Below are 23,713 nucleotides of genomic sequence, written 5' to 3'. Positions count from 1 at the left end.
GGCCCTTGGGCATTTCGGTGGGAAACTACTCATTGATATTATTCTTTTTCCAACATTCATTTTATAGAATATCAAGACAGAGTCAAATGTTGACTTACTATGGTAAATAGAGGGGAAAAAAGCCTGCTTTGATTTCCTTTCCTTTATTACCACCTTGGTTTTGTGTTTTAGAATGTCGATTATGTTTGAAAAGAGGTGGAGGATGGGGGGATATGCTCATCTCTTCAATGAAGACAAAAGATAGCAGCTATTTCATTCTGCTGTGTGTCACCCCCCCCTTAATTCTCTCACCATCATATTAAATTGTGATTTTCAACAGGGTCCTGAAAAATGTATTCTATTTTACTTGTTATTCTAAAAGAATTAGAAGGCAATTATAGGGAAAGGATAAAAATAGGGCAAAAATGTTTTTGTGTTTTTAGACCAGCTAAAATTTTCAGAGTTTAAAATGACTAGAAAGGCAAACTGTTAGGTATTCAGAAGGAAAATGTGAATGTTTCCCCAAAGGCATTATTAACAATTAATAATCATTACACTGGTGCCTTGTTTACCTGACCTTGTGTAAATTCAGCAGCCTGGTAATTAGACCCATATTTTGCACATTTGTATATTTCCATGCATAGATTTGACTCACTCATTCATCCATTAAAATTTGCTTGACAGACGTAGATGAATAATCAAGCTACAATTTGTATTTACTGGATTATAGAAAATTGCCCAAACTGTTAAGTTCAAGGAAAGCGCATTCTTGTCTCTCTCTTCTGACTGATGTAAAAGCAATTACACATCAGAGGATTGCCCCAAAGCTCTCAGAAGAAGTGGTACTGCTTTTGCAATCTGGGGTCTTTAACAGTATCCTTTTTCTGAACAGAGACTGTTTAAAGATTAACTCTAATAGAGGGAAGAAAATATCTCTGTGCAAGTAAATTTATCATTTAATTTATTACACTGTAATTTCACATTAAAAAGCCATATTCTGATCAGCCTTCTACATCCAAAATAAACAATAATGCAGCTTTATTCCACAAAGACTATATAGGCGGTGGAAGTTTTGAAGAGGAGAATTAAGGCAACTTTTGGGGGATAGGTTTATGACAAACACTCCTCCCTCACTCCCCCTAGAAAACAAACAAACCTCAACAACAAAACCTGCTCAAAACTCTCCCTGCTGCAATCAACGAGAAACAAAGGCGCTGCTAACATATTTCATGCAAAGAAGCAGAACATATTTTAGTGTTAACTGTTCCCTAAATTCTGATTTTCAGTACTAGCCAAACACGCTGTCATGTGGAACTGTATTTTACACCGTGGTATTTATTTTGCTTTCGCAGTCACTAACCGAACCATCGCTAATACACGTTTTCTGGTCCAAGGTACAGTTCTTCTTTTACACAGCTGAAGATACAACAATTTTGCTGTCTTAATCCATCTCTTCAAACTGCTTATTTTGATTGTCTACTTTAGAAGAAAAAGAGTGATTCCTGACTTTTAAAATAATGTGTGTGTGCATAACCAGCATTATCAGATTTTTTAAAACCTCTTAGATCATAAATCATATTTTATAAAAATATACATAAAGATGTGACTATACATTTTGTATAACCTTTACTACGGACATTTAGCTCCACAGCTGAAAAAGAAATAAGGATTGCTTAGAACCTGTTTTCACAAACATCAGATTAACATTTATGCAGCTCAGAATTTGCCTTGCAACAGATTCTCTGGATAGGCAACAATTAGACATCATAAGTGCCTTACTTATAAATTCGACAAACAAAAAGGTTCCCCAAACTTCTGAAACGTGCACCTGATTCTTTAACATTACCAAAACCTAGTTTGTTTCTTCCTAACAATCCATCTTTTCTTCCTATAAAAAACATCCTGACAGATGTCAGATATTAACTTCTGCGACGATGGCCTGAAATCACCTAAAAGATCACCCAAGAACCAGGTAAAGCATTAGTTTAGAAAAATGAGCTGTTCTTACAATTCACATGTTTATAAACACAGAAATGGGAATTCAGATGCTTCTAGTGTGTGCGACTTCACATAAAACTGAGTGTCTGCTGAGTCCATGGCATTGTAATAGGCGTTTCAGGGGTCTTGTGTCAAGAAGACATGGTCCTGGCAGTTTAATATGATAAAACAACTTTGATTTTAAAGCCCAACACAAAAGCTATTTGGCTGACTCTTGGCCTCAACAGAAACAACAAGGGAGGGTTTTGTAGGATTTTGAAAGGGCGGGGGTGGGGGGGGGGGCTGCTGTCCCAGGAGCCTGACACTGCTGCTCAGACAAAGCTACCTCCCAGTGTGTGCCTTGGGTGATCCCCTTTTCTTTTTGGTTTATTATCTGTTTGGTTGGTTGTCTTTTCCAAGGGTCCAAGTGCTGCAAATTGCACTCTACCTGTTAAATAAAAAGGGAGGAAAGTAGCAAAAGAAGTACAGCTGTTCTATCAACTGCTAGTGACGGTCTGATAAAAAACGTCATCTAAAGTCGTGCCCATTCCCTTGCTCTAGCTTATTCCTGCAGAGTGGCTTATACTACAACTTCAGAATGGAAATACAACATTGCACTACTACTCTCCGAAAATACTTAACTCTGTGTCACAAACTCAAGCTATCTTTTAAAAATAGGAAATAGCCATTTTGAAGGTAGACAGAGGTTCCCTGAAATCAAGGCCATACAATTCTATAATGAGCCCTTCAGTGCTCATTGCACTATAACCACCATTGCAGCAGAACAGGGAGAAGGTTCTAATTGTGTTAGAAGAAGGAGGTTGGATAGGATGAGCTTTTCTGAGGCCCCCTCCAGAAGCCTGGATTTCACGTTCTATTATCAGCCACTTTCCAACCTCCACTGATTTTCCCTAACCTGTCACCAGCACCGCTGAATGTATGATGACCAATGAACAGAACAACTCTCCAAGAGGAGGCAAAAGCCAAGTAGGCCCCATTACTCTTCTGCAAGGGCACATTTGTGTATGCTGGAGCTAGGGAAAGAGCACAGCAAAATGGACAAATACACACATACATATGGTGCTAAGGGAGTCTCAAAACTGTGTGACTGAGTATTTACTTACGGTGTTAACAGCAAAAAGATAATGACCACCCAGTTAAGAGAATCTATGCAAGAGGAGTTTGAAAACCAGGTCTGTTGCTAAGAAGCCAGTTTCCTGGTCATAATCTGAGGGGCATGAAGAATGCTATTAGATAAAAGGAAAGATCACCACCACACCTTTGGTTCAAGAAGCAGAGACATTTTTTAAGGTGAAAATAGGTACTCTGTGTGTGTGTGTGTGTAATACAAGAGTAAGTTTAACCTTTCGAGATGCCTAAAGTGATTAAAATTTAATAGTAAGAGAAATTAAAGATGACAGTCTAGAAACTACTGTCCACTGAGTGTGGAGTCATTAATAATAAAAAAATAATTGGCCATTCCATTAAACATAAATGCTGCACCGACAGCCTCTCTGAAGCTTCCAAAAATCATTCCCGTGCTCAAATAAACAAGTCCTGTGTCAGCCATGTCCCTGGCACTATGCTCTGCTCAGGGACATGAAGCTAAAGACAGCAATACACAGCACAGCTTGTGTTCACAAGGAGCTTGCAGTCTGGGGAAGAGAGCCACTTAACTTGGCAACAGGTGCCATCCCAGGTGTGTACAAAGGGTTACAGAGTCCAGAGGAGAGAAAGGAAGACATTCCGCCTGGAGAGTTGAGTGAGGAAAGTTTTCCAGAGACTGTGCCACTGAAAGCATAAGGAGAATTTCAGAAAGTGGGGCGGTGTGAGTGGTGGGGTGTGATTCTCGGCAGAGAAGATGGCAGGAGTGAAGGCAGGGCGGTAGAAAAGCACATGGGATCTTTGAGGAAGAGCTCTGGTGCAGCAGACAGATGGCCTGCGGTGGACAGTGAGGATGGAGAAAAAGGTGGAAAGGCCAGCAAAGGGAATAATGCTATGCTAATGAATCTGAATTTGAATCTGTAAGAAATGAGAATCCACCGAAGGTTTTTTCAGCTGGAAGGTGAAATTATTAACTGTATTTTGAAAAGGTAATCCTAGAAAGAGTGTGGGGAATGGACTGGTAAGGGACTAGATTAAGACAGAAAGATCAATCAGAAAGCTAAGGACGAGACAACCAAGAACTGAACCAAAGCAGAAGACTGTGAGAGTAGGAGGAATATCTAATACCAAGATACCCAACTTGGGCAACTTGCAGGCTTCTATTATCCTGAGTTGGGACATACTGGAGGGTATCCCTCTGTACACCTCACAAGATTACTGTGAGGAACAAATTTGATAAGGTTGGGAAAATGTTTTGAAAACTGCAGTGTACTGTGTAATATATAATGTATATTGACATAATGGAATCCTCTCTTTCCAAAATCACTTGTCTCTTTCTTTAAGCCACATTAAATAGTTTTGATAGGTGAGACCAGGAAAAAAATGGTGTGTAGGGAGAAGGGTCCTAATAGCTCTACAGACAGGTAGCTAAGTAAACCAGTTTGCAAGATTTTCAAAGTTCCCACAGGAACCCCAAAAAAGCCCAGAACATTTCAAAAGATGGACAGCTTTCTATTTTCATTCAAGTTACTGCATATTGAGGAAGCTGCAAAATCACATTTCTTTTTTTTTTTTTTAAAGATTTTATTTTTTCCCCTCTTTTTCTCCCCAAAGCCCCCCGGTACATAGTTATATATTCTTAGTTGTGGGTCCTTCTAGTTGTGGCATGTGGGATGCCACCTCAGCATGGCTTGATGAGCGTGCCATGTCCACATCCAGGATCCAAACTGGCGAAACCCTGGGCCGCTGCAGTGAAGCGCACAAACTTAACCACTCGGTCACAGGGCCAGCCCCAAAAAACCCCATTTCTGTTATCTGATTCCTAAGAACACTGGGAAATGCAGCCTAGGGACTGTCTCATTTATTTTATTGTAATTTTATTTTTAAAATAAACATGTATATATTTAAGGTGTATAACATGATGATATGATATATATAGTGAAATGCTTACTACAGTCAAGCTAAGTAACATATCTTCTCCTCACGTAGTTCCAGTCTTCAATACAGTATTATTAACTATAGTCATCACGTTGTATATCAGGTTTTTAGATTTACTCATCCTACATAACTGCAACATTGTACCCATTGAGCAAGGTCTCCCCTGCACCATTTTGACTCTTGGGCCCTGCTCATGGAGAGTTAAGCCTGGGCAAAACTAGGCACTTCCTACAGATGGGAAGCTGAAACCACTCAAAAAGAGACTATGGTGAGTCATAGTCAAGATTGAGAGGGTAGTGACAGGACTGCAGATCTCGGAACCACTTTAAAGTGTTATAAAGCACATAATTCCTCAGCATACACAGGATCAGATGTTGTCATGAATTATTATAGAGGAGGTCTCCTAGAAGAGATACAGGGAAGATGACATTTCTATACACAAATACTCCTCAGCCTAGGTTTATATAATCATATCTACAACAGAGAAGAGACAAGATTGAGCAATGCTAATTAACTACCATTTGTCAAGTGTCAGCAATACAGCTGAAAACTTCACAAGGATGGTAAATTCCCACGAAAAATGTGGAAATATTAAAAGATGCTATATGGGTTTTTGCTTTCATAAAATTATTTTTGGTCACATTAGAACTCATTTTGTTTGTAAAATTTAATTCCCTTCTCATTTATAAGTATTTAACTTGATACAGGTGTGAAAGCATAGATACCTTTTATTTTCATATCTTCATATATAACCTATATGGATATATAGAAATCATAATGATAATGTATAATAATGTAATATATAGAAATCATATTTTTAAATACTCAGTAGTTCTTATACATTACATTAGAATTCATCAACATGTGTTTTTTGAAGAATTTAGTAATCACATGGGGAACTTTTAAAAACACTAATGCCCCGGTCCCATCCTCAGAAATGCTAATCTAACATCCAGGGTGGGCTGAGCCATCAGATACTCTTTTTAAAACCCACCCAGATGATTCTAATGTGCAGTCCAGGTTGAGATCCACTGTCTTTGCCTGATACAGAGACAAGCATATGATGAAAATGAAATGCTAGGGTGAAGAAAAATTCTAAATGCAGCATTCTCAGAATGTTCCATCTGTCTTGAAATGTTCCTTTGGTTTTCAATAAAAAATTTCAGAATCCTAAAATGGCTGGGGCAACATCAAGATTTCTAGGATGCAAGCACTTAGTTCTCAAAGAGGACTTGAGTCTATACTATACTCATTTAGTGCTAAGGACCATATGACAATTTAATGTTTTGTTTTTATTTTCTCTTGTAAGTAGCTTCATTGTTCTCATAAAAAAATGTGTGCCTATATCGAAATATTCAAATAGAGAAAAGCAATATGGAAAAAATACAAAGCACCTGAACTTTTCACTACTCAGATATGATTTTTGACATTTGGTAAACATTTTTCTAGAAATCTCTCTAAGCACATGTACACATATATGAAAATTACATAAGTGAACTATACTATATAAGCTGTTTTTTTTTTTTTAATTCGGCACTATTATGTGGCCAAATATTTGGGCCAATATAGATTTATAAAGTAAATTTTAATGACTGCATATTAACTGTGCATTTACGTAGGGTATTTTTAATGTTTCATGGGTCCTCTGTACTCTTTTTAGAACTAGCTAATTCACCTACAACTCTCTGAACTAAAGAAATATCACAACAAAAAATTATAAAATTGTATTTCTGTATACTAGGGAATAGAATTGGAGACCAACATTTAAAAATAAAAAATAACTTTCCCCAAAATGAACTCCTTAGGTATAAATCCAACAAAACATGTATAGGACTTGTATGCTGAAAACTACAAAATGCTAATGAAAGAAAGAAAAAGACCTAAATAAATGGAGAGACATACCATTTTCATGGATTGGAAAACTCAACATAATAAAGACGTCAATTCTCCCCAAAGTGATATACAGATTTAACACAATTCAATAGAAATCCCAGCAGGACTTTTTTGTTGATAAAGACATGCTGACTCAAATTTATATGGAAATTTCGACAAAAGAACTAGAATAGTTAAAACATTTTTGAAAAGAATAAAATGGAGGAATCACACTACATAAAACTTATTACAAAGCTACAGTAATCAAGACTATGGTGTTGGCAAAAGGATAAACACAGAGATCAACAGAAGAGAATAGAAGATGTAGAAACAGACCTACACAAGTATGCTCAAACGGTTTTTCATAAGGGTGCAAAAGGTCCAATTCAATGGAGGAACAATAGTCTCTTCAGTAAGCAGTGCTGGAACAACTGGACTTAGGTAGGTCGAAAAAAAAAAGAAAAGATGGACCTTGTCCTAAGCCTCATCCTTATATAAAAATTAACTTAAAATGGATCATAGATCTAGATGTAAAATTTGAGTTCTTAGGTATAAGACCCAAAGCATGATCTATAAAAGGAAAATTTGATATTCTGGACTTCATCAAAATGAAAAAGTTTTGTTCTATGAAACATACCATTAAGAGAATGAAAAGACAAGCTACAGACTGGAAGAAAATATTCGCAAATCACATATCCAACAAAGGATCTGTATCTAGAACATATAAAGAATTCAAAACTTAACGGTAAGAAAACAAACAATTCAAATAAAGAATGGGGAAAAACTTGGACACCTCATCAAAGAGGATATAAAGATGGCAAATAAACACATGAAAAGATGTTCAATATCACTCGCCATCAGGGAAATGCAAATTAAAACCATGATGAGACATCACCCACACTTATTAGAATGGCTAAATAAAAAACATCAATAATACTAAGTGCCAGCGAGGATGCCCAGAAACTAGAACTCTCATATGCTGCTGGTGGGAATGAAAAATGGTTTCACTACTCTGAAAAATAATTTGGCACTATCTTAAAAGGGTAAACATACACTTAACATATAAGCCAGCAATTCTACTGCTGGGTATTTTATCCTAGAAGAATGAAAACTTATGCTCACACAAAAACCTACACACAAATGTTTATAGCAGCCGAATTAACAATTGCCCCAAATTGGAAATAAGCCAAACACCTTTCAATAGGTGAATGGATCAAACGAACTGACACATCCATACAGTGGAATAAAACAACAATAAAAGGAACGAAGTGAAAGAAGACAGTCTCAAAGGCTGTGTACTATATGATCTCATTTCTATGACATTCTTGAAAAGATAGAACTATAGTGATGAGAACAGATTCATAGTTGCCATAGTTAGGGGTGGGAAAGAAGGGAGATTATAAAGGGGTAGCAAGAGGGAGTTTTTTTGGGGCGGTGGAACTATTTTGTATCCTGATTGTGGTGGTAGTTAACATGAATCTATACATGTGCTAGAATTTGTAAAATGACAGTCTGCTATAGACGTGAGTAGGTTAAAATGGATGCACATTTGAATAGAGGAAAGTCAAGTTATCCTTTTAAGTGGTTCACTATCTAGGTTTAATTTCTAGAAAGCTGAAGTAGTGAATATAATTACTTGAGTGCTAGAACTGCTGCTAATGCTGTTGGGGTTCTCTCTGTCTTCATGACCCACTGAAACAAAGTAATGAGCAGAATATACGATTTAGTTTGCTTTCTCAAATCCTCAGAGCTAAAATTTCTCTTGTTATGAAGTTCTAATGGAAATGTTAGAATTTTTCTCCAACGTTCTTTGGGGGAATCATCCTTAGAATTTCATTTTATATTCACAGATCAAGTACCTTCTCACTCCCAGCTAAGCAAAGAAACACATGTTACAAAGTTTCATTTTGCACATCTCTGGGAATGGCATATTCAGCATGGTGGATCCCAGATGGAACATAATGCCAGAAAATATGACACTTTGTAAGCAAAAGTGATGCAAATCAACATATGATGGATGAGGTTAACCATCTGAATGAACCTATTTCAAAAGTATAACTCAAAGAAATAGCACAAGGGAATTGCAGGAAGGGGGTGTGGGTGATGGAAGCATTCTATATCTTGATTGTGGTAGCAATTAACATGACTCTATACATTTGTCAACACTCACAGACCTACACATCAAAGAGTGAATTTTACCGTACGCAAATTTAAAAATAAATTTTCAGAATGCAACCAACATAACCCTCCAAAAAAGTAATATGTGCTCATTGTTGAATACGTGGACAACAGAAATATAATGTTATATACCATATACTAATCAAGTTAGTGGCTTTCTTCTTCTTTTTTTTTTTTTTCTTTTTCTCCCCAAATCCCCCCAGTACATAGCTGTATATTTTAGTTGTGGCATGTGGGATGCCGCCTCACATGGCCTGATGAGCGGTGCCATGTTTGTGCCCAGGATCCGAACTGGCGAAAGCCTGGGCCGCTGAAGTGGAGTGCGTGAACTTAACCACTCAGCCACAAGGCCGGCCCCAAGATAGTGGATTTTAATGTACCACAGTATAAAAAGTTTACTGATATGGTTTCAGATTCCACATTGGAAATAACCTTTAAGAAACTAACACGCTACGAGGTTTGGTGTAGTGACAAAAGAGAATACCCACTACTAATGGAAAAGGCTATTAAGGGCTGGCCCCGTGGCCGAGTGGTTAAGTTCGCACACTCCGCTGCACTGTTTCATTGGTTCGACTCCTGGGCGCGGACATGGCACTGCTCATCAAACCACGCTGAGGCAGCGTCCCACATGCCACAACTAGAAGGACCCGCAACAAACAACATACAACTATGTACTGGGGGGCTTTGGGGAGAAAAAGCAAAAAAAGAAAATCTTTAAAAAAAAAAAAAGGCTATTAAAATACTCCTACCTTTTCCAACTACATACCTGTGTGAAGCCAAATTTCCTTCATACACTTCCACAAATAACCAAACAACATATCACAGTAGATTGGCTGCAGAAGCAGATATGAGAATCCAGCTGGCTTCTAAGCCAGACATTAAAGAGATTTGCAAAAATGTAAAATAATGTCACTGTTCTAAATTATTTTGCTTTGTAATATAGTTATGTTTCACAAAGATCTTATTTTTGTTATATAATAGGTTTATTATTACTTATAAATAAGTTAATACTTTATAAATGTCTATCATAATCAAATAAACGAATACATAAAACCCACATAAATGAAAACTCTTTGGCATCCTCAGTAAATTTTTTTTTTTTTAAAGATTGGCACCTGGGCTAACAACTGTTGCCAATCTTTTTTTTTTTTTCTGCTTTATCTCCCCAAACTCCCTTGTACATAGTTGTATATCTTAGTTGCAGGTCCTTCGAGCTGTGGGACGTGGGACGCTGCCTCAACGTGGCCTGACGAGCGGTGCTATGTCCGCGCCCAGGATCTGAACCCTGGGCCGCCACAGCGGAGCACGTGAACTTAACCAGTCGGCCACGGAGCCAGCCCCCTGGCATCCTCAGTAATTTTTAAAAATTTTTTTTAAAAGAATATATAAAGATTTATTTTTTAATTTTTATTCATTTATTTTTTGAGGAAGATTAGCCCTAAGCTAACATCTGCCGCCAAATCCTCCTCTTTTTGCTGAGGAAGACTGGCCCTGAGCTAATATCCATGCCCATCTTCCTCTACTTTCTATGTGGGATGCCTACCACAGCATGGCTTGCCAAGTGATGCCATGTCTGCACCAGGGATCCAAGGTGGTGAACCCCACGCCACTGAAGCGGAACGTGCGCACTTAACCACTGCACCACCAGGCTGGCCCCCAATCCTCAGTAATTTAAGAGCATACAGGGTCCTACAGATCGAAACGTTTGAGAACCACTGTGCTATACCACCACATACATTCATCAGCATGAGAATCCGTTTTGCTATGAAATTTCAAGCAGGTCTTTCTTGACTTTAGGCTCTCCTTTAATCTTTCTTTGCTCATCAATTCCTGAAAGAAGCAGCTACTGAACATCACTAGATAGAAAGCTGTAGTTTAGGGAAATTATCCTCAAAAGATTTCTTTTTTTTTTCTTTGAAGAAGGTTAGCCCTGAGCTAACTGCTACCAATCCTCCTCTTTTTTCTGAGGAAGACTGGCCCTGAGCTAACATCCATGCCCATCTTCCTCTACTTTCTATGTGGGATGCCTACCACAGCATGGCTTGCCAAGCGGTGCCACATCCACACCCGGGATGGGAACCAGCGAACCCCAGGCCGCCAAAGCAGAATGTGCGCACTTAACTGCTACACCACCAGGCCGGCCCCTATCCTCAAAAGATTACCTGCGACATCATCCACATGATTTCTAAATCCTTAGTATACATATAGATACAAATCCTGGGCAGTCTGGGGATTTTCCTGCCACTATTCTTAAACATTCTTTGCTGGTGGATGGAGACTGAAGGTCGTCTACAGGCTGGCTATAGGCTCCTGAGAGCTGGGCCAGCAAATCATCTAGGTTCCCAGCATCATGAAGAGCTTCTCAAACAGCCAAGGAGCCCTGAGCACCTATGCAGCCTGAAGGAGGCCAGGGACCTTTCGGGAAGCCAGCTGGATAAACTTCACAAAGCCACCTACCGTAAGAGTTATAATATAGTAGAGCATAGTAAAAACAGAAAAAAAAAATTGAGAGAATACCAGGATTCAGGTGAGTTTTGAACCAGGACAAAAGGTTACTGCTTTTCAAAACCAAGCTAAGACCAACTCATTACAGGTGTTGGTGTGAACATATGGTAAAGCCACTCCTGATTTAAGCCAAGTACAAAACAAACCAACACCCATCAAGTAGAAAATACTGGCACTCTGACTTTTATTAGTAGTAGTATTTTTTGGAATCTAGGCTTTTGAGAATCTTTCTACAGTGCCTTGGAAAGGCAGCTGAATTCCTGAACAGAAATATGGTTAGTTCACTTAACACAAGACTAAGCTAGACAAGAAGACATGGAAATTTGTATCTGTAACGATCTGCAAAGGGCCGATTTCCACAAGTGAACCATAACATACAGTTTCTAGGCAAACCAAATGAGAGAGACAGCCATTGTCTGAGGCGCTCTCCTCCCCTCTCTCGTGTACATGTGCAGCAGAGAAAGGATAGTTCCATTTTGCTCCTTGAAGTCAAGAAGGTCAGTGGTATGAAAATCTCACTTTTGAAAGGTTAAATGCAATCTGTTCTGATTCAGTTTTTTACACTACTACAAGGGAGTGGCTCTAGATGACTGGAGTTAGACCTGGAGTTGAGTTTTTCCTAAACACACAAGGTTAGAAAAATCAAACTGAAGAAAGGAATTCTACTGTTTTCGCACAGGTAGTTTTCTGTTTTTATCCACTTGTTTTCAGAAATTTGACAACTTCTATGCCATTTCCTCAGAATTTCAAAAAACCTTCAATTTTCCCTTGAGAGGAGGTGAACCATATCAGAAAGTGCTGAAACCCCAGGCTTCCCTTCAATGGCTGGACTAGTCCATTGCTGGGTGGCTATTATCAGCTTTCTGGACTCAGCCCCCAGCCATCCTTGTGACCTGGCCTAGCTTGTAATGATAATGCCTAGGGCTCTTGTGGCATCCTACTGAAAGAGTTTATAGTGAAGATGGCGAGCAACCTGTTATTCATAAATGGCTATCTTAGCATATATGATGGGCAGAATTCTGGACTAGGGTCCCCAAGTATGGTCACAATTCTGACATTTTTGTGACGTGTGGGGGTCACTTGATAGCATCAGCCTCTCAGAATATCAATCACTTTTTACCAAGCACCTACCAGTTAAGGCACAATACTGGGTGCTAGGCCTTGAAGGAGTTATAGCCTAGTGTGCTTTCCTCACTTTCTGCCACTACCCGAAGCTACCCTTACTAGTGTCCTTTCCTAAGGCTGACTTTGATAACCTACTTGCTAATACTGAAAAGGAAACCCCCATACTGGCAAACTGCAGGGAGGGCCAAGAGGAAGCACAGCACGGTGGGGTATCATTCTGACCGCCTGGGAGAGGGAGAGCAGCAAGATGACGAATGCTTCTACATATCTAGAAAGACAGCAGCAGCAAAGCCCTGGTCCAAGTCTGAACCTCTGGGGGGGTTCTGAACACATAAAGGAACGCGGCCAAGCTATGTTCATCCATCGTATTCCAGATCAGGAAAACGAGCATTAATAACGAGCACTCTCTATGCATCTTCTAAGCACTTTACATACGTTATCCCATACAGTCCTTGATATGACCTTAGGCAGCAGGTGCCATCACTATCATTGTCTTATAGGCTACAACATCGTGGTTTGGAGAAGCTCAGTAACTAGCCCGAGTTACAGAACTGGTAAGCCACTAGATAAGAACTCTGAACTAGGTGTCTGAGTACAAAACCTCACAGCCTATTGTGAGGCTAGCAGTGGCTGGTCTGAAAACTGACATAATCAACTGCTAAGCTTTCAGAACATAAGGAAAGGACAGGCAAAGGTCAGGGCTCTAACTGCCTCCACCTCTGACAGAAAACTCAGGAGGGAGAATATGAGTATTCGGGGGAATGGCATGGGCAAGGGAAAGGCTATGGCCCAAGTTCAGATCCTTCAGGTAGCTCTGGGGTCAGTCCTCAACAGACAACAGTGGTCCCTGTGGTCAGGGCACCTCAGAATTTGGTGTGGGTTCCGTATTAGTTCCTCAAGATCATGCTCTACTTCTGAGCCTCCCTAAACAAGGTCCATGCCGTGAGGCTAAGAGAAATCAACGGTAAAGGGGTGTTCTGATAAATATAGAGAGCACAAGTAAATGTTGTTTCTTCTATAGAGGAGGAAAGTCAGGTGGCATATGAGGCTGTATCTGATCCGATTTGCTTATTAGAACTCCTTTATAACAGCTAATATTCATGCCATGATAAGCTGCTTGTGTAGAATACATAGCTGGCGTGCTTTAGGGCACTGGATTTGACTAGTTATTCACTTAGATTTGTTCAATAATAAATTTACTTACAATGAGATTCTACTCCAACCATTACCAAATCCTTTGTTTCTTAGTTTTTCTGTGAGAACACGTCATGACATAGCAGCAAAACCTTATACTTGACTCAAAATCAGCCTGCTTGATATTCATACTTAAGAAAAATCAGCCATTCACTAATAAAAACATACCAACCCTCCGTCACGGGCCCTGGTTTTAGAATCTGACATTTAAAAAATGCAACTTGTGTCCATGGTGTTCAGTTATGCTTAGTTTCCCTATCAAATGGTGTGAAGCAAAAAGAAATACTAATTCTCAATATATACTTTTTATTTTGTTTTAATAAGATTTAGGGGGGCCGGCCCCGTGACTGAGTGGGTGGGTTCGTATGCTCCGCTTCAGCGGCCCAGGGTTTTGCTGGTTCAGATACTGGGGGCAGACCTGGCACCACTTGTCAAGCCACGCTGAGGTGGCGTCCCACACAGCAGAGCCAGAAGGACCTACAACTAGAATATACAACTACGTACTGGGGGGCTTTGGGGAGAAGAAGAAGTAAAAGAAAAGATTTAGGATGAGTGCTACGCATTCCTGAAGAAATTATCCTTCTTCAAGCACCGCTGGGCAGCATGAGTTGTGCAGCCTGTGATGCTGATTGGGTGGGATGGATATCTATTGCTTCTGTGCATGCCTTTTGTACCACTTATAATTATGCTGTTAAGATTCTTTACAAAAAACGAACCCAATTTATTCTTTTTAAATGTTCTAAATATAAATGCAGAGGCAAAGAAATAAACAATAATTCCAATAGTGCTTAGAGTTTAAACTATTTTGAACTAACGTACCCGTGAGACTATTGCATATTGCAACCCATAACCTAAAACTATCAGCCCACATCACCACAGGTAAGAAATGAGAAATTTTGAGGGTTATTGAACACCAAATATTTGCAGCGGAACAGGAGAGCATTACTGAACATCACTGTATGGCTCTAAACCCCACAGATCCACCTGCACAATATAACTCTGTCGTGATGTGCTGCTATACTTGAAAAGTGAAAGGCCATGGAAATGACAGTAGCCCTGTTAGTGATTTAGATGGGGGAGGGTGTGTGGGGGTGAGAGAGTAACAAAGGGCTTTGTCAGTGCCTTCACGACCTTAAATACTGTGGAATTTTGTGTTAACCTGAGAATCTCGTGTACCACTAATAAACCTTCTGCCAATATGACAGCAGTGAAGAAAAAATTTAAACAAAAAATTTAAAGAAAAAACCAGAAAGTATAACCTTTATTTGTTGATTCCTTTGGTTACTGAACATTAAAATGCACATAGGACTGAGAGCAAGGGGCTGTGGCAGAGATCACAGATGAGACACAGAAGAAAGCACAGTCCCTGTCCTCAGAAAGCTTCCTTCAGGAAAATTCTGAGATTGTGAAACCAACGGCAAATTTCTAAGGAATTCAACCACCAATTTCTGGTCCTAGTGTTCATCAATGGTTATGATATGCACGGCACTGCCTAGCTGGTCACTGCTAATGTTTCTAGGCGGAGGGCCAGCAATACCTCTATGTTTAAAAATCCTAGTAGACTGCGGTAAGTATTGCTCCTTCACAAGTGGCTGGAAACATTACAAGGCTGGTGAGGAATACATTTTGCCCCACTGGAACACGCTGAAACCTACATAAGCCATCAATGAGAACTCAAGGGCATATTTTAGTTGACCATCCACCTTTAGAAATGAATAGCTCTTTAAGTATTAAAATGAGGGTTTAATGTACATTATAACTAATAGTACTTGAGATGAAAGTAAATGACCCACTATCCCCCTCTCAGGTACCAAGAGGGGTCAGACTTCCCATTTATCAGCAAGTCTTCAGGGTAGGCAGCATCTCAACTTCAGACTCTCTTCTGTGGCTGCTACATGGACGGCTGAGGGGAACACTTCAAAAATGAACCAGCTAAACAAACTTCCCAGCAGCACTTGACAGAGCTACACCTATTCTTCCCATTTCCAAAGCAGTGGAGAATTAATTACCAGTTCTATGGATCTATTGTAAGTATAATAGACTAAAGAGCTATCACAGACACATTTATTGTAAAAGCACAATCCCAAGAGTGTCTAGTGGAGGGCCAAAACGATTAACACAAATGCTTTGTCAGATCAAAGATAAAACCTGCACCGCCCAATTGAGGAATGAATTAGAACAGTGGGTTATCTTTCAAATTAACCAGGGCAGTTAGTGAGGAAAATTTCATGAAAGTGTAATTCTTAGCCTTTGTGAATCCACACAGCAGGCATTCTGCCAGCTGACAAGATGATGAAATTTTCATGCTTAAAAAAAGCCCTCTTCATTTCCCAATTTAGATTAGCTAGTGTTTCTCTCTCTTTTTCGTGTGTGCATGTGTCTATTTGCTCTTCTGGAGCAGAATTTAAAGGGAGGGGGAAGACATATCAATTTTTCACTGTAAAATTGAGTCTTTCAAAAACATCCCTAAAAGCTTAGAGATATAGTCTTTAAGGTGGCTTTTTATGATTTTCAAAAAATACCAGTTTAATTTCAACTTTGTACAGAGGAACCAACAAGGACCGGGGCATGAAGTCAACTTTGAATTAGAGCTTCTGAGCTACCTCAAAGCCGTTCAATTCTTTATCAAATATCAGGAGAAAGCACTAGAGTTGTTTTCCTCCTAAAGAAATTAATATATTTCTTAAAATGTCCTTGCTCGGTGCTTTTTGCATTTCTACATATACTGAAATTTAAAAGTTCTAGAAAATGAGAATTCGGGGGATACAATCATTGGTATATGGTGAGAGAGAAAAAAGCATTTCCTCTCCTTTTAAAGGAGCCAATATTAAAACAGTATGATAAGATATAGATTCATTCTCAGATACATAAAATTTTTAATGTTTGTTGTATCACATTTATTCAGTCAGCACTATTCATTCATGACAGAAAATAACACAATATGTGATGTATTTTTTCAAAGGTGATTTAGAAGTATACTTTGTTACCCTAAACTTTTGTCTCTTTGTTCTTGACAATCTGATTTCTTGGTGATCTAGAACTATGTTCCTTGGCAGGGTACAGTGTTTGGTCAAGTACCATACTCCTCCACTGTCTTACTAAAGCTCCTTCCTTATGGAGATGCCTTCCTTTCTCAATGCTGGTTGTACTTCTTCTGCAGGGATTCTAAGACTAAAATGAACAAAATATTGAGACTCTTGCTCGCAGTCCACTAACAACTTTTATGTTCAGTGGGTAGTATTTTTTAACTTGCAAAATAGGAGGAAACCCTTTTGGTCATTAGCTTCAGAGAACAAATACTTAAACTCAGTACTTACTACCAATATCCTTGCCTCCAATACACTTGGTGTAATCTCCAGCTGGATGACCATCACTATGGGATAGCACACTGAACTAACTGTAATCAGTATCATTCGAGGCACAGTAACAAAAGAGACTCAATGTCATGTCCCTCTCCAGGAAAAGTTCCTTTAAGTCTGGAATCAGAAGGAAACAAAACTGTCTACCAATGAAGTAGAAGCTGGAGGTGCATGAGCTTTCTGCAATAAAAGCTCTGATCCTGAGAATATTTGAAACATTTGTTCAGCATGAGGCCATGAAAAGAACAAATAATGGATTTTTCTCTATCTAATCACATATGACTGAGATCAGAAAGTAAAAAAATACTTTCCTAATTTTGAGGACAGTCATATCAATCTTCAACTTTAGGAGTGACATTTGGGTATTTTAATTAGAAATCCCTTAGAAAAGTCAATCAAATGGGCAATTAACTACATGAAAACTGTTACTTGCTGTTAGTGAGATGGCTGATGGACAAAACAACTAAAACAAATGCTATATAAACCTTGGGTTAAATTCTGGGTGCCTAAAACCAGGTTATTTAGCTTTAAAAATACTCATATAACCACTAACACCACTACCACTGAAACACACACACAATTAGGTTAGAAATCAATCTTTCAGTTGGGGCATATTTCTAACTATACAGAAGATCATTTTCCTGCCTATTCTCAACTTAGTCAAAACAGATTGTCCCTTCTTATAGAAGGAAATAGATAAGTTTCTCCTAGTATTAACATTTCCATGGTGAAGATTTTGATAGACTAAACACAGAAAGAAAACTCAGAATTCTTCCCAAGAGTCAAGAATCATGCTCTGCTCAATGAGGCCTGTAAATGAGGAGCCGAATAGTTTTGATTTGGGCTCTTCGCGCTAAATAAGGACCTAACATTTCATGTGCTGAACATTTCATCCACTGCAGAATGTGAACCCACAGATAACCTTTATTCCCATCCAACTGCTCATTAAATGTGACACAGGATTATTCACTAAAATGTTTCAGATTTCCAAAAATGTAGTCATAATTATTATTTTTATAATATCTTCAGAAAAACCTACTTTTTTTTTGACAAAGCATTCTACTCCAAAATCACAATACTGGAACTCTATGTTTTCATTCTTCATCCTAATGATCTAATACTCGATTTTCATTTAATGAGGTTGATTTTAAAGAAGAAAATGCTACCTTATATGCTAATTATAAGCAGGAATTATAGAAGGTTATTGATCAAAGTCATAAGTCTTACCTAATAGAATCTGAGCAGTTTTTAGAAATGCCTTGTCAATGTAGCTGCTTTAAGTAAGTTATAGCAAACTTTCAAGCAACAGAAATTTTGTTTAGATGACAAACGATATAACGAAACGCTAAGAAAAATCAAATGGGAAATGTGGGGGTTTTTTAATCTTAATTTTTGAAGAGAAAATTCATTCATATGAAATGTGTCAAAAACAAAACAAAAACTTTGAAAAAAGAGCCTTTATAACACAGACACCTTACTCATTGCTCTAGCATTTTTACTATTATTGATAAAAATTAGACATTCTCTTTAAAACACCAGACAAATTGCATTTAAATTTAAAAGATGTTTGATTTCCTCGGAAAACTAAGCTATGAAATGGTTCGGATTAGCACATAAACACAGTCTTAGCTAGTGGGCAGTTTATTAAAATCACCACGCGTGCTGTTATGGCTCTGCTTGCCAACGATAGGCAATATTAATTTTTCCTCCTCTGTCCAAAGATCTGAGTGACCATTTAATTTAGTCTTATTTAGGCAATAGTAAACTAAAACATTTCCTCTTTATAGTCTCATTTCACCTTAAAAGTAAAAATTTCATTATTTAAAATATTGCTCAGTAGTGAGATGTAATGCCCAAAAGAAAATCAAATCATTTTCCTCCAAAGTCTTTTCAAAATTTTACCGTTTCATAAAAAACCAATAATACAAAACCATATTGTTTTACTTTAAAACAAGTACCAAATAAGTTGTGTATGCAATAAACTCATCATGGATACTTACTTCATAGTATTTTTTAATGCAACGTCTGATGTCCAGGATCAATTTGTTGCTCAGCTGTACCATAAAGGTCAGAGGTGAAGCCTTACAATCGATGTTACTGCAACGATATAAGCTAGGCTCCATATCTTTTCCCTACAGAAGTCAAGACAGACAGGAATACAAAAGGTTATAAAAGGTTTCTTGTGCTTAAAAATTTACATGCTGCCCTAGTGTACAATATTCTTAATTCATTTTACTGGTGAGTTTTTAACCCTATTTTCTCAATTACTTTCCTCCTAAAGATCCCCTTAGTCACACATACCTTCTACTCTTTCACCACCATTATAATGGAGTACAAAGTCGAAGAAAAAACCCTGAAATCACTTTTTTACATTCAATACATGACAGACTCAATGGATAAAATGATTTGCCCTCTGAAAATACCACTGAAGTCATGTTATTAGAAATAAACCTCCTTCTTGGACATAGTGATCAAAATTTTAAATTTGCACTCATTCATTCCAAACCCGAAGATAAAGCAAGAGCACTAATGACATTAGTTCACTTTCATATCGTCCTCTTAATTTGAAGAATACAGCCTAAAAATTAACTGTTACAACACAAAGCAATCACTTATTGTCAGCTTAGTAATACTGAAATTTCTGTAATCCACGCCCCCCCATGAAATGTACTTGGGGGAGGGGAAGCAGGGGAGTAGAAATTTTAAAGAATTAACTATTAGTAGCTGGAAAAAACTCTTTGTTTTGTTTTGTTTTGTTTTAGACAAAGACAAAGCAAATATAATATATAGGAAAACTGTTGGGGTTTCTGGAGCATTTGTTTTCCTTCTTGATACTTAAACATCTTGGTTTCCTGCTCCAATCTGGTACATAACCCTACCCAGCACACTAAGCAATTCCAGGTGGAAGAGATTTTAGAGCTTGACATCGGCTCTTCCACAGTTAGCCCATCTGCAAGTCGTCAAGCCTCCATGCAATTAACTATCTTATTTACAGCTGTAATGAAGCAAAACTCAAGGATTTAGCAAGTATTGCTGATCTGTGTCTGCCTCTTCCTTGCACTTGCTTCCAAAGACTGCTTTGTTTTGATTCAAAAAAATGCAAAACATCTGCTGTTTGTCCAAATTAACTTAAAATAATTACTTTTAATTTAGATAAAGGATGTATTTTCTTTCAATTTCAAGGTTTCACATGGTTCTGCTGCCTACTTATTTGCCAATGGCTAGTACACGTATAACACTGCAGGGAAATCAAGTAAATTGGCTGAGTTTCCAGTTCGGATCCAAGGTCAATGATACATTTCTTGGCTGTACTTCTTTAAAGGAATGTCTCCTTGTGACTTTTTTAACGTCTGACATGCAAAGACATCAGAAAAGATAATCAGAGTACCTTTGTCAAAAAGGAGGCAAGTGGGATACGTAAAGATAAACAAAAACTTTCCAAAAACACTTAGTTCCCATTAACTTGATTTAAGATAAAGGAAAATATTGCTCTAAGTCTTAATAAATTGAGTTGGGAGTGGGGAAATACAGGTTACAAATTAAGGAATTACAATAAAAAATACTTTAAGATAATTCAGAATTTTTAAGAGAGTCCATGTAAAAACCAAGGCCAAGCACTCTAGGAAGCCAAAAACAATATTCAAGCACATTCTATTAAGAGTTTTCAAGCAGAAATAAAGTAAGTTGTGAAGGCAGAATTCATATGATGCTAAAATTCTTTATAAACACATAAAAGCAACATAAAAGTGGTTTTTTTCCTTTTTACACATACAGTGGGGAGAAAAAGCGTTTATACTAGTAGTTCATTCACAAAATGAAAAAAGGAAACAACTAACCGAACCATCGAAGACACTATCATAAATATTCTCAGTTCCGCACGTAGGGCATGGACATTTGAATCTTTCACAGTCCCTGTACTTCTCTTCATCAGTGAGCTGTGCTGGGCCACCAAGTAGAGCATCGTTCTCTTCATCTTTATGATAATGATGAACTCTAAATTGGGTGGGGTCAAGTCCTATTAAGGTAAAGGAAAAAACAAATTTAGAAAGGTACAATTATTTGAATTCCCTTATCCAAAAAAATGCTCCAAAGAAGAAAACTCACAAAAGAATGATTTTAAATTCACACACACACATACACAACCATTTGAACTCAAGTTAGAGATTCATATCACATGGACAAGTGACTTCTCTTGTTACAAGAGATTATAAATAAAACAAGTAAAGTGCATTAAAACAATACAGAAATCTGCCACCAGACACGTGCGTTTGAAAGCAAGTACTTCTACAGGATGGTTTTACTATTTTCTTAAAGTTACAGGGGAAATCTCAAATAAATGTACACTGTTATTAAGAAAATCTCTTAAAATCAAAGTAGCACCATTAAAACTGCAAATAGAGAATAAAAACCCATTAAAGAAAACAAGTTCACTGCTATTACAACTCCTTCAAGTGCAGACACAACTGCTAGCCCTGATTTCAATGCAGTGGTCGATTCCATCTTGGCTCAGTAGTTAACAGCATGTAGGTTGCAATCTAATTCAGTGGTTAAAATTCAGTAGCAGCATCTGAGACAAAACACGACATGGTTTTTTGGTGTTCTGAATTCAGAAATTTAAAATATGTGCAAAAATGATGAATCTACAGATTCTACAGGCCAAACTGTTCCAACAATTCTGAAACCAAATATATCTTCCATATTTCAATCAAAATGACACAAGAAATCAATTGATGCATAGTTTACGTTATCTTGTTTCCCCAAATTATTTGAGAAAAGAAACATTTTAAGGCCAACCAATTTAATTTACCCCAGGCCAAAGCATATCTGTAAAAATCTACTATTTGAATTCACTTAAAGATAATTATTCCACACTCTATCTTGTAATATTTTCTTGAAAGCATCCCTTAGCAATCCCTAAGAATTCTAGGCTTTTTAGAAATCTAAGGAAAACTATCATATTTATTTTAGTATAAAGGTAAATAAGTGATTAAAAGTCACAAGCAAAAAGTTCAAATAGCAAAAATACAAAAAACTATTTTAACTCTATCAACAGCTGCATAGGTAAATAATTCAAAAGATGTATTCAGAATTCAGTGACAAGATCCTAAATCCTATTTGTTCAATTGTCAAGTGACATCTAGTAATTATAAAAGATTTGAGACCGACTCTGATACAGTAGAAAGGTACTGAACAAAGATGACAACGGGGACCGTGAGTCTCAGTTTTCTCACCTGCAAAACAGAGGTCGTGCCACCGACCATGCACTTCTAAAGTTTAAACCAGACATTAGAAGAAAAACGTTTTCAATGATGCCTATCGTGTGGTAAGTGCTCGATAAATGTCGTATGAATGCAAAAATAAAATAGTGGACAAACATGATTTAATCAAGAATATATTCATTCAAGATTATGCATCTGGAAAAATCCATGTTCATGCTGCATAGCAAGTTAACAGCTGCTCTTTGTAGGAATTAAAGTGAATATCTAATATGTTAGTGTATAATAAAAACAAAGAATATACATTCAAAACAACTTGAAAAACTGTTCTTGGTTAGTCACATAAATTACTGTCACATAGGTCGCTTGGCCCCAAGACTCACTATAGATTTTTATTTTACAAGTTACCTATCCCCTAAAAGAAACAGCAAGTTAGTGAAGTGTGGGAATATATACCCTCCCATTTAAAGACAAGGAGGGGCAGACGGCGAGAGAGACCGTGCCTATGAATGATGCCATTTCTTCTCTGTAGTGAAGGGTAACTGTTGCAAATTCCTTAAACTCTAGCTGTGAATCCAAGTGTATTCACATAATGTCTTGCTTTATTTGTGATTATAAAGAAAGCAGCTTCACCTTTTCTCTGATGGTATGATTATTCATCATTTTCCCAGGCCAATACTATTTGAAAAGGAAGGTAAAAGAAAAATAATAAGCAAGGGTTTTCTAAAAGGCAAGCTTCTTTTACAACCCAAAAATCAAGGAACAAAATAATGCTGGCTTCGCACATATACAAAACTAGCCGGGCTGCGACAAGGAAGCAATGAAAGCTCTCTCTAGACTTCCCCACAAGCCATGGCCCACTTAGTGTACCCAAGGCGAGTCACCCTGCCTGCTGACTAAACCAAAACCGGACATGGGCTGTCTTGCTACTTATGGAGAAAAGCCCAAGTGGCCAAAAGTTATGAAAAAATATCAGGCCTTATGAAATGTCTATTTTAAATGTCCATTTCCACAAACAACCCGTATCCACCCAGGGCAATAAAAGAGCCAACTGGCCTAATTACTTCAGATTTATTCCCAAGCTGAATTTTTTTTCAAAAGAAGGGACTTCATCTCAGCACTCTTGGTCATAAGTCAATGTTAAATTTTTAAAATATAAAGGGAGAAGACACTGTAATTATCTTAAAATATTAGGTATATAATGATCCCTGTACAAGTTACTTGGATACAAAAAGGTCATAAAAGTGATTTTCTTGGGAGGACGAT

The 23,713-nt window shown here is 37.8% G+C and overlaps 1 protein-coding gene across 5 annotated transcripts in view; it reads right to left on the bottom strand.

Moving 5' to 3' along the window:
• POLA1 (DNA polymerase alpha 1, catalytic subunit) overlaps window positions 1–23,713 on the bottom strand; it is a 286,920-nt gene that overhangs the window by 124,543 nt on the left and 138,664 nt on the right. For all 5 annotated transcript variants that reach the window (XM_014830262.3, XM_070502288.1, XM_070502286.1 and 2 more), the window contains exons 33-34: window positions 21,068–21,246; window positions 19,232–19,363 (exon numbers count right to left, since the gene is read on the bottom strand). In XM_014830262.3, the coding sequence (XP_014685748.1) occupies window positions 19,232–19,363; window positions 21,068–21,246 (311 nt within the window). The remainder of the gene's footprint in view (window positions 1–19,231; window positions 19,364–21,067; window positions 21,247–23,713) is intronic.

This window comes from Equus asinus, chromosome X (genome assembly GCF_041296235.1).
Source record: "Equus asinus isolate D_3611 breed Donkey chromosome X, EquAss-T2T_v2, whole genome shotgun sequence".
NCBI lineage: Eukaryota > Metazoa > Chordata > Mammalia > Perissodactyla > Equidae > Equus > Equus asinus.
This window is presented reverse-complemented; position numbering and strand designations above follow the sequence as displayed.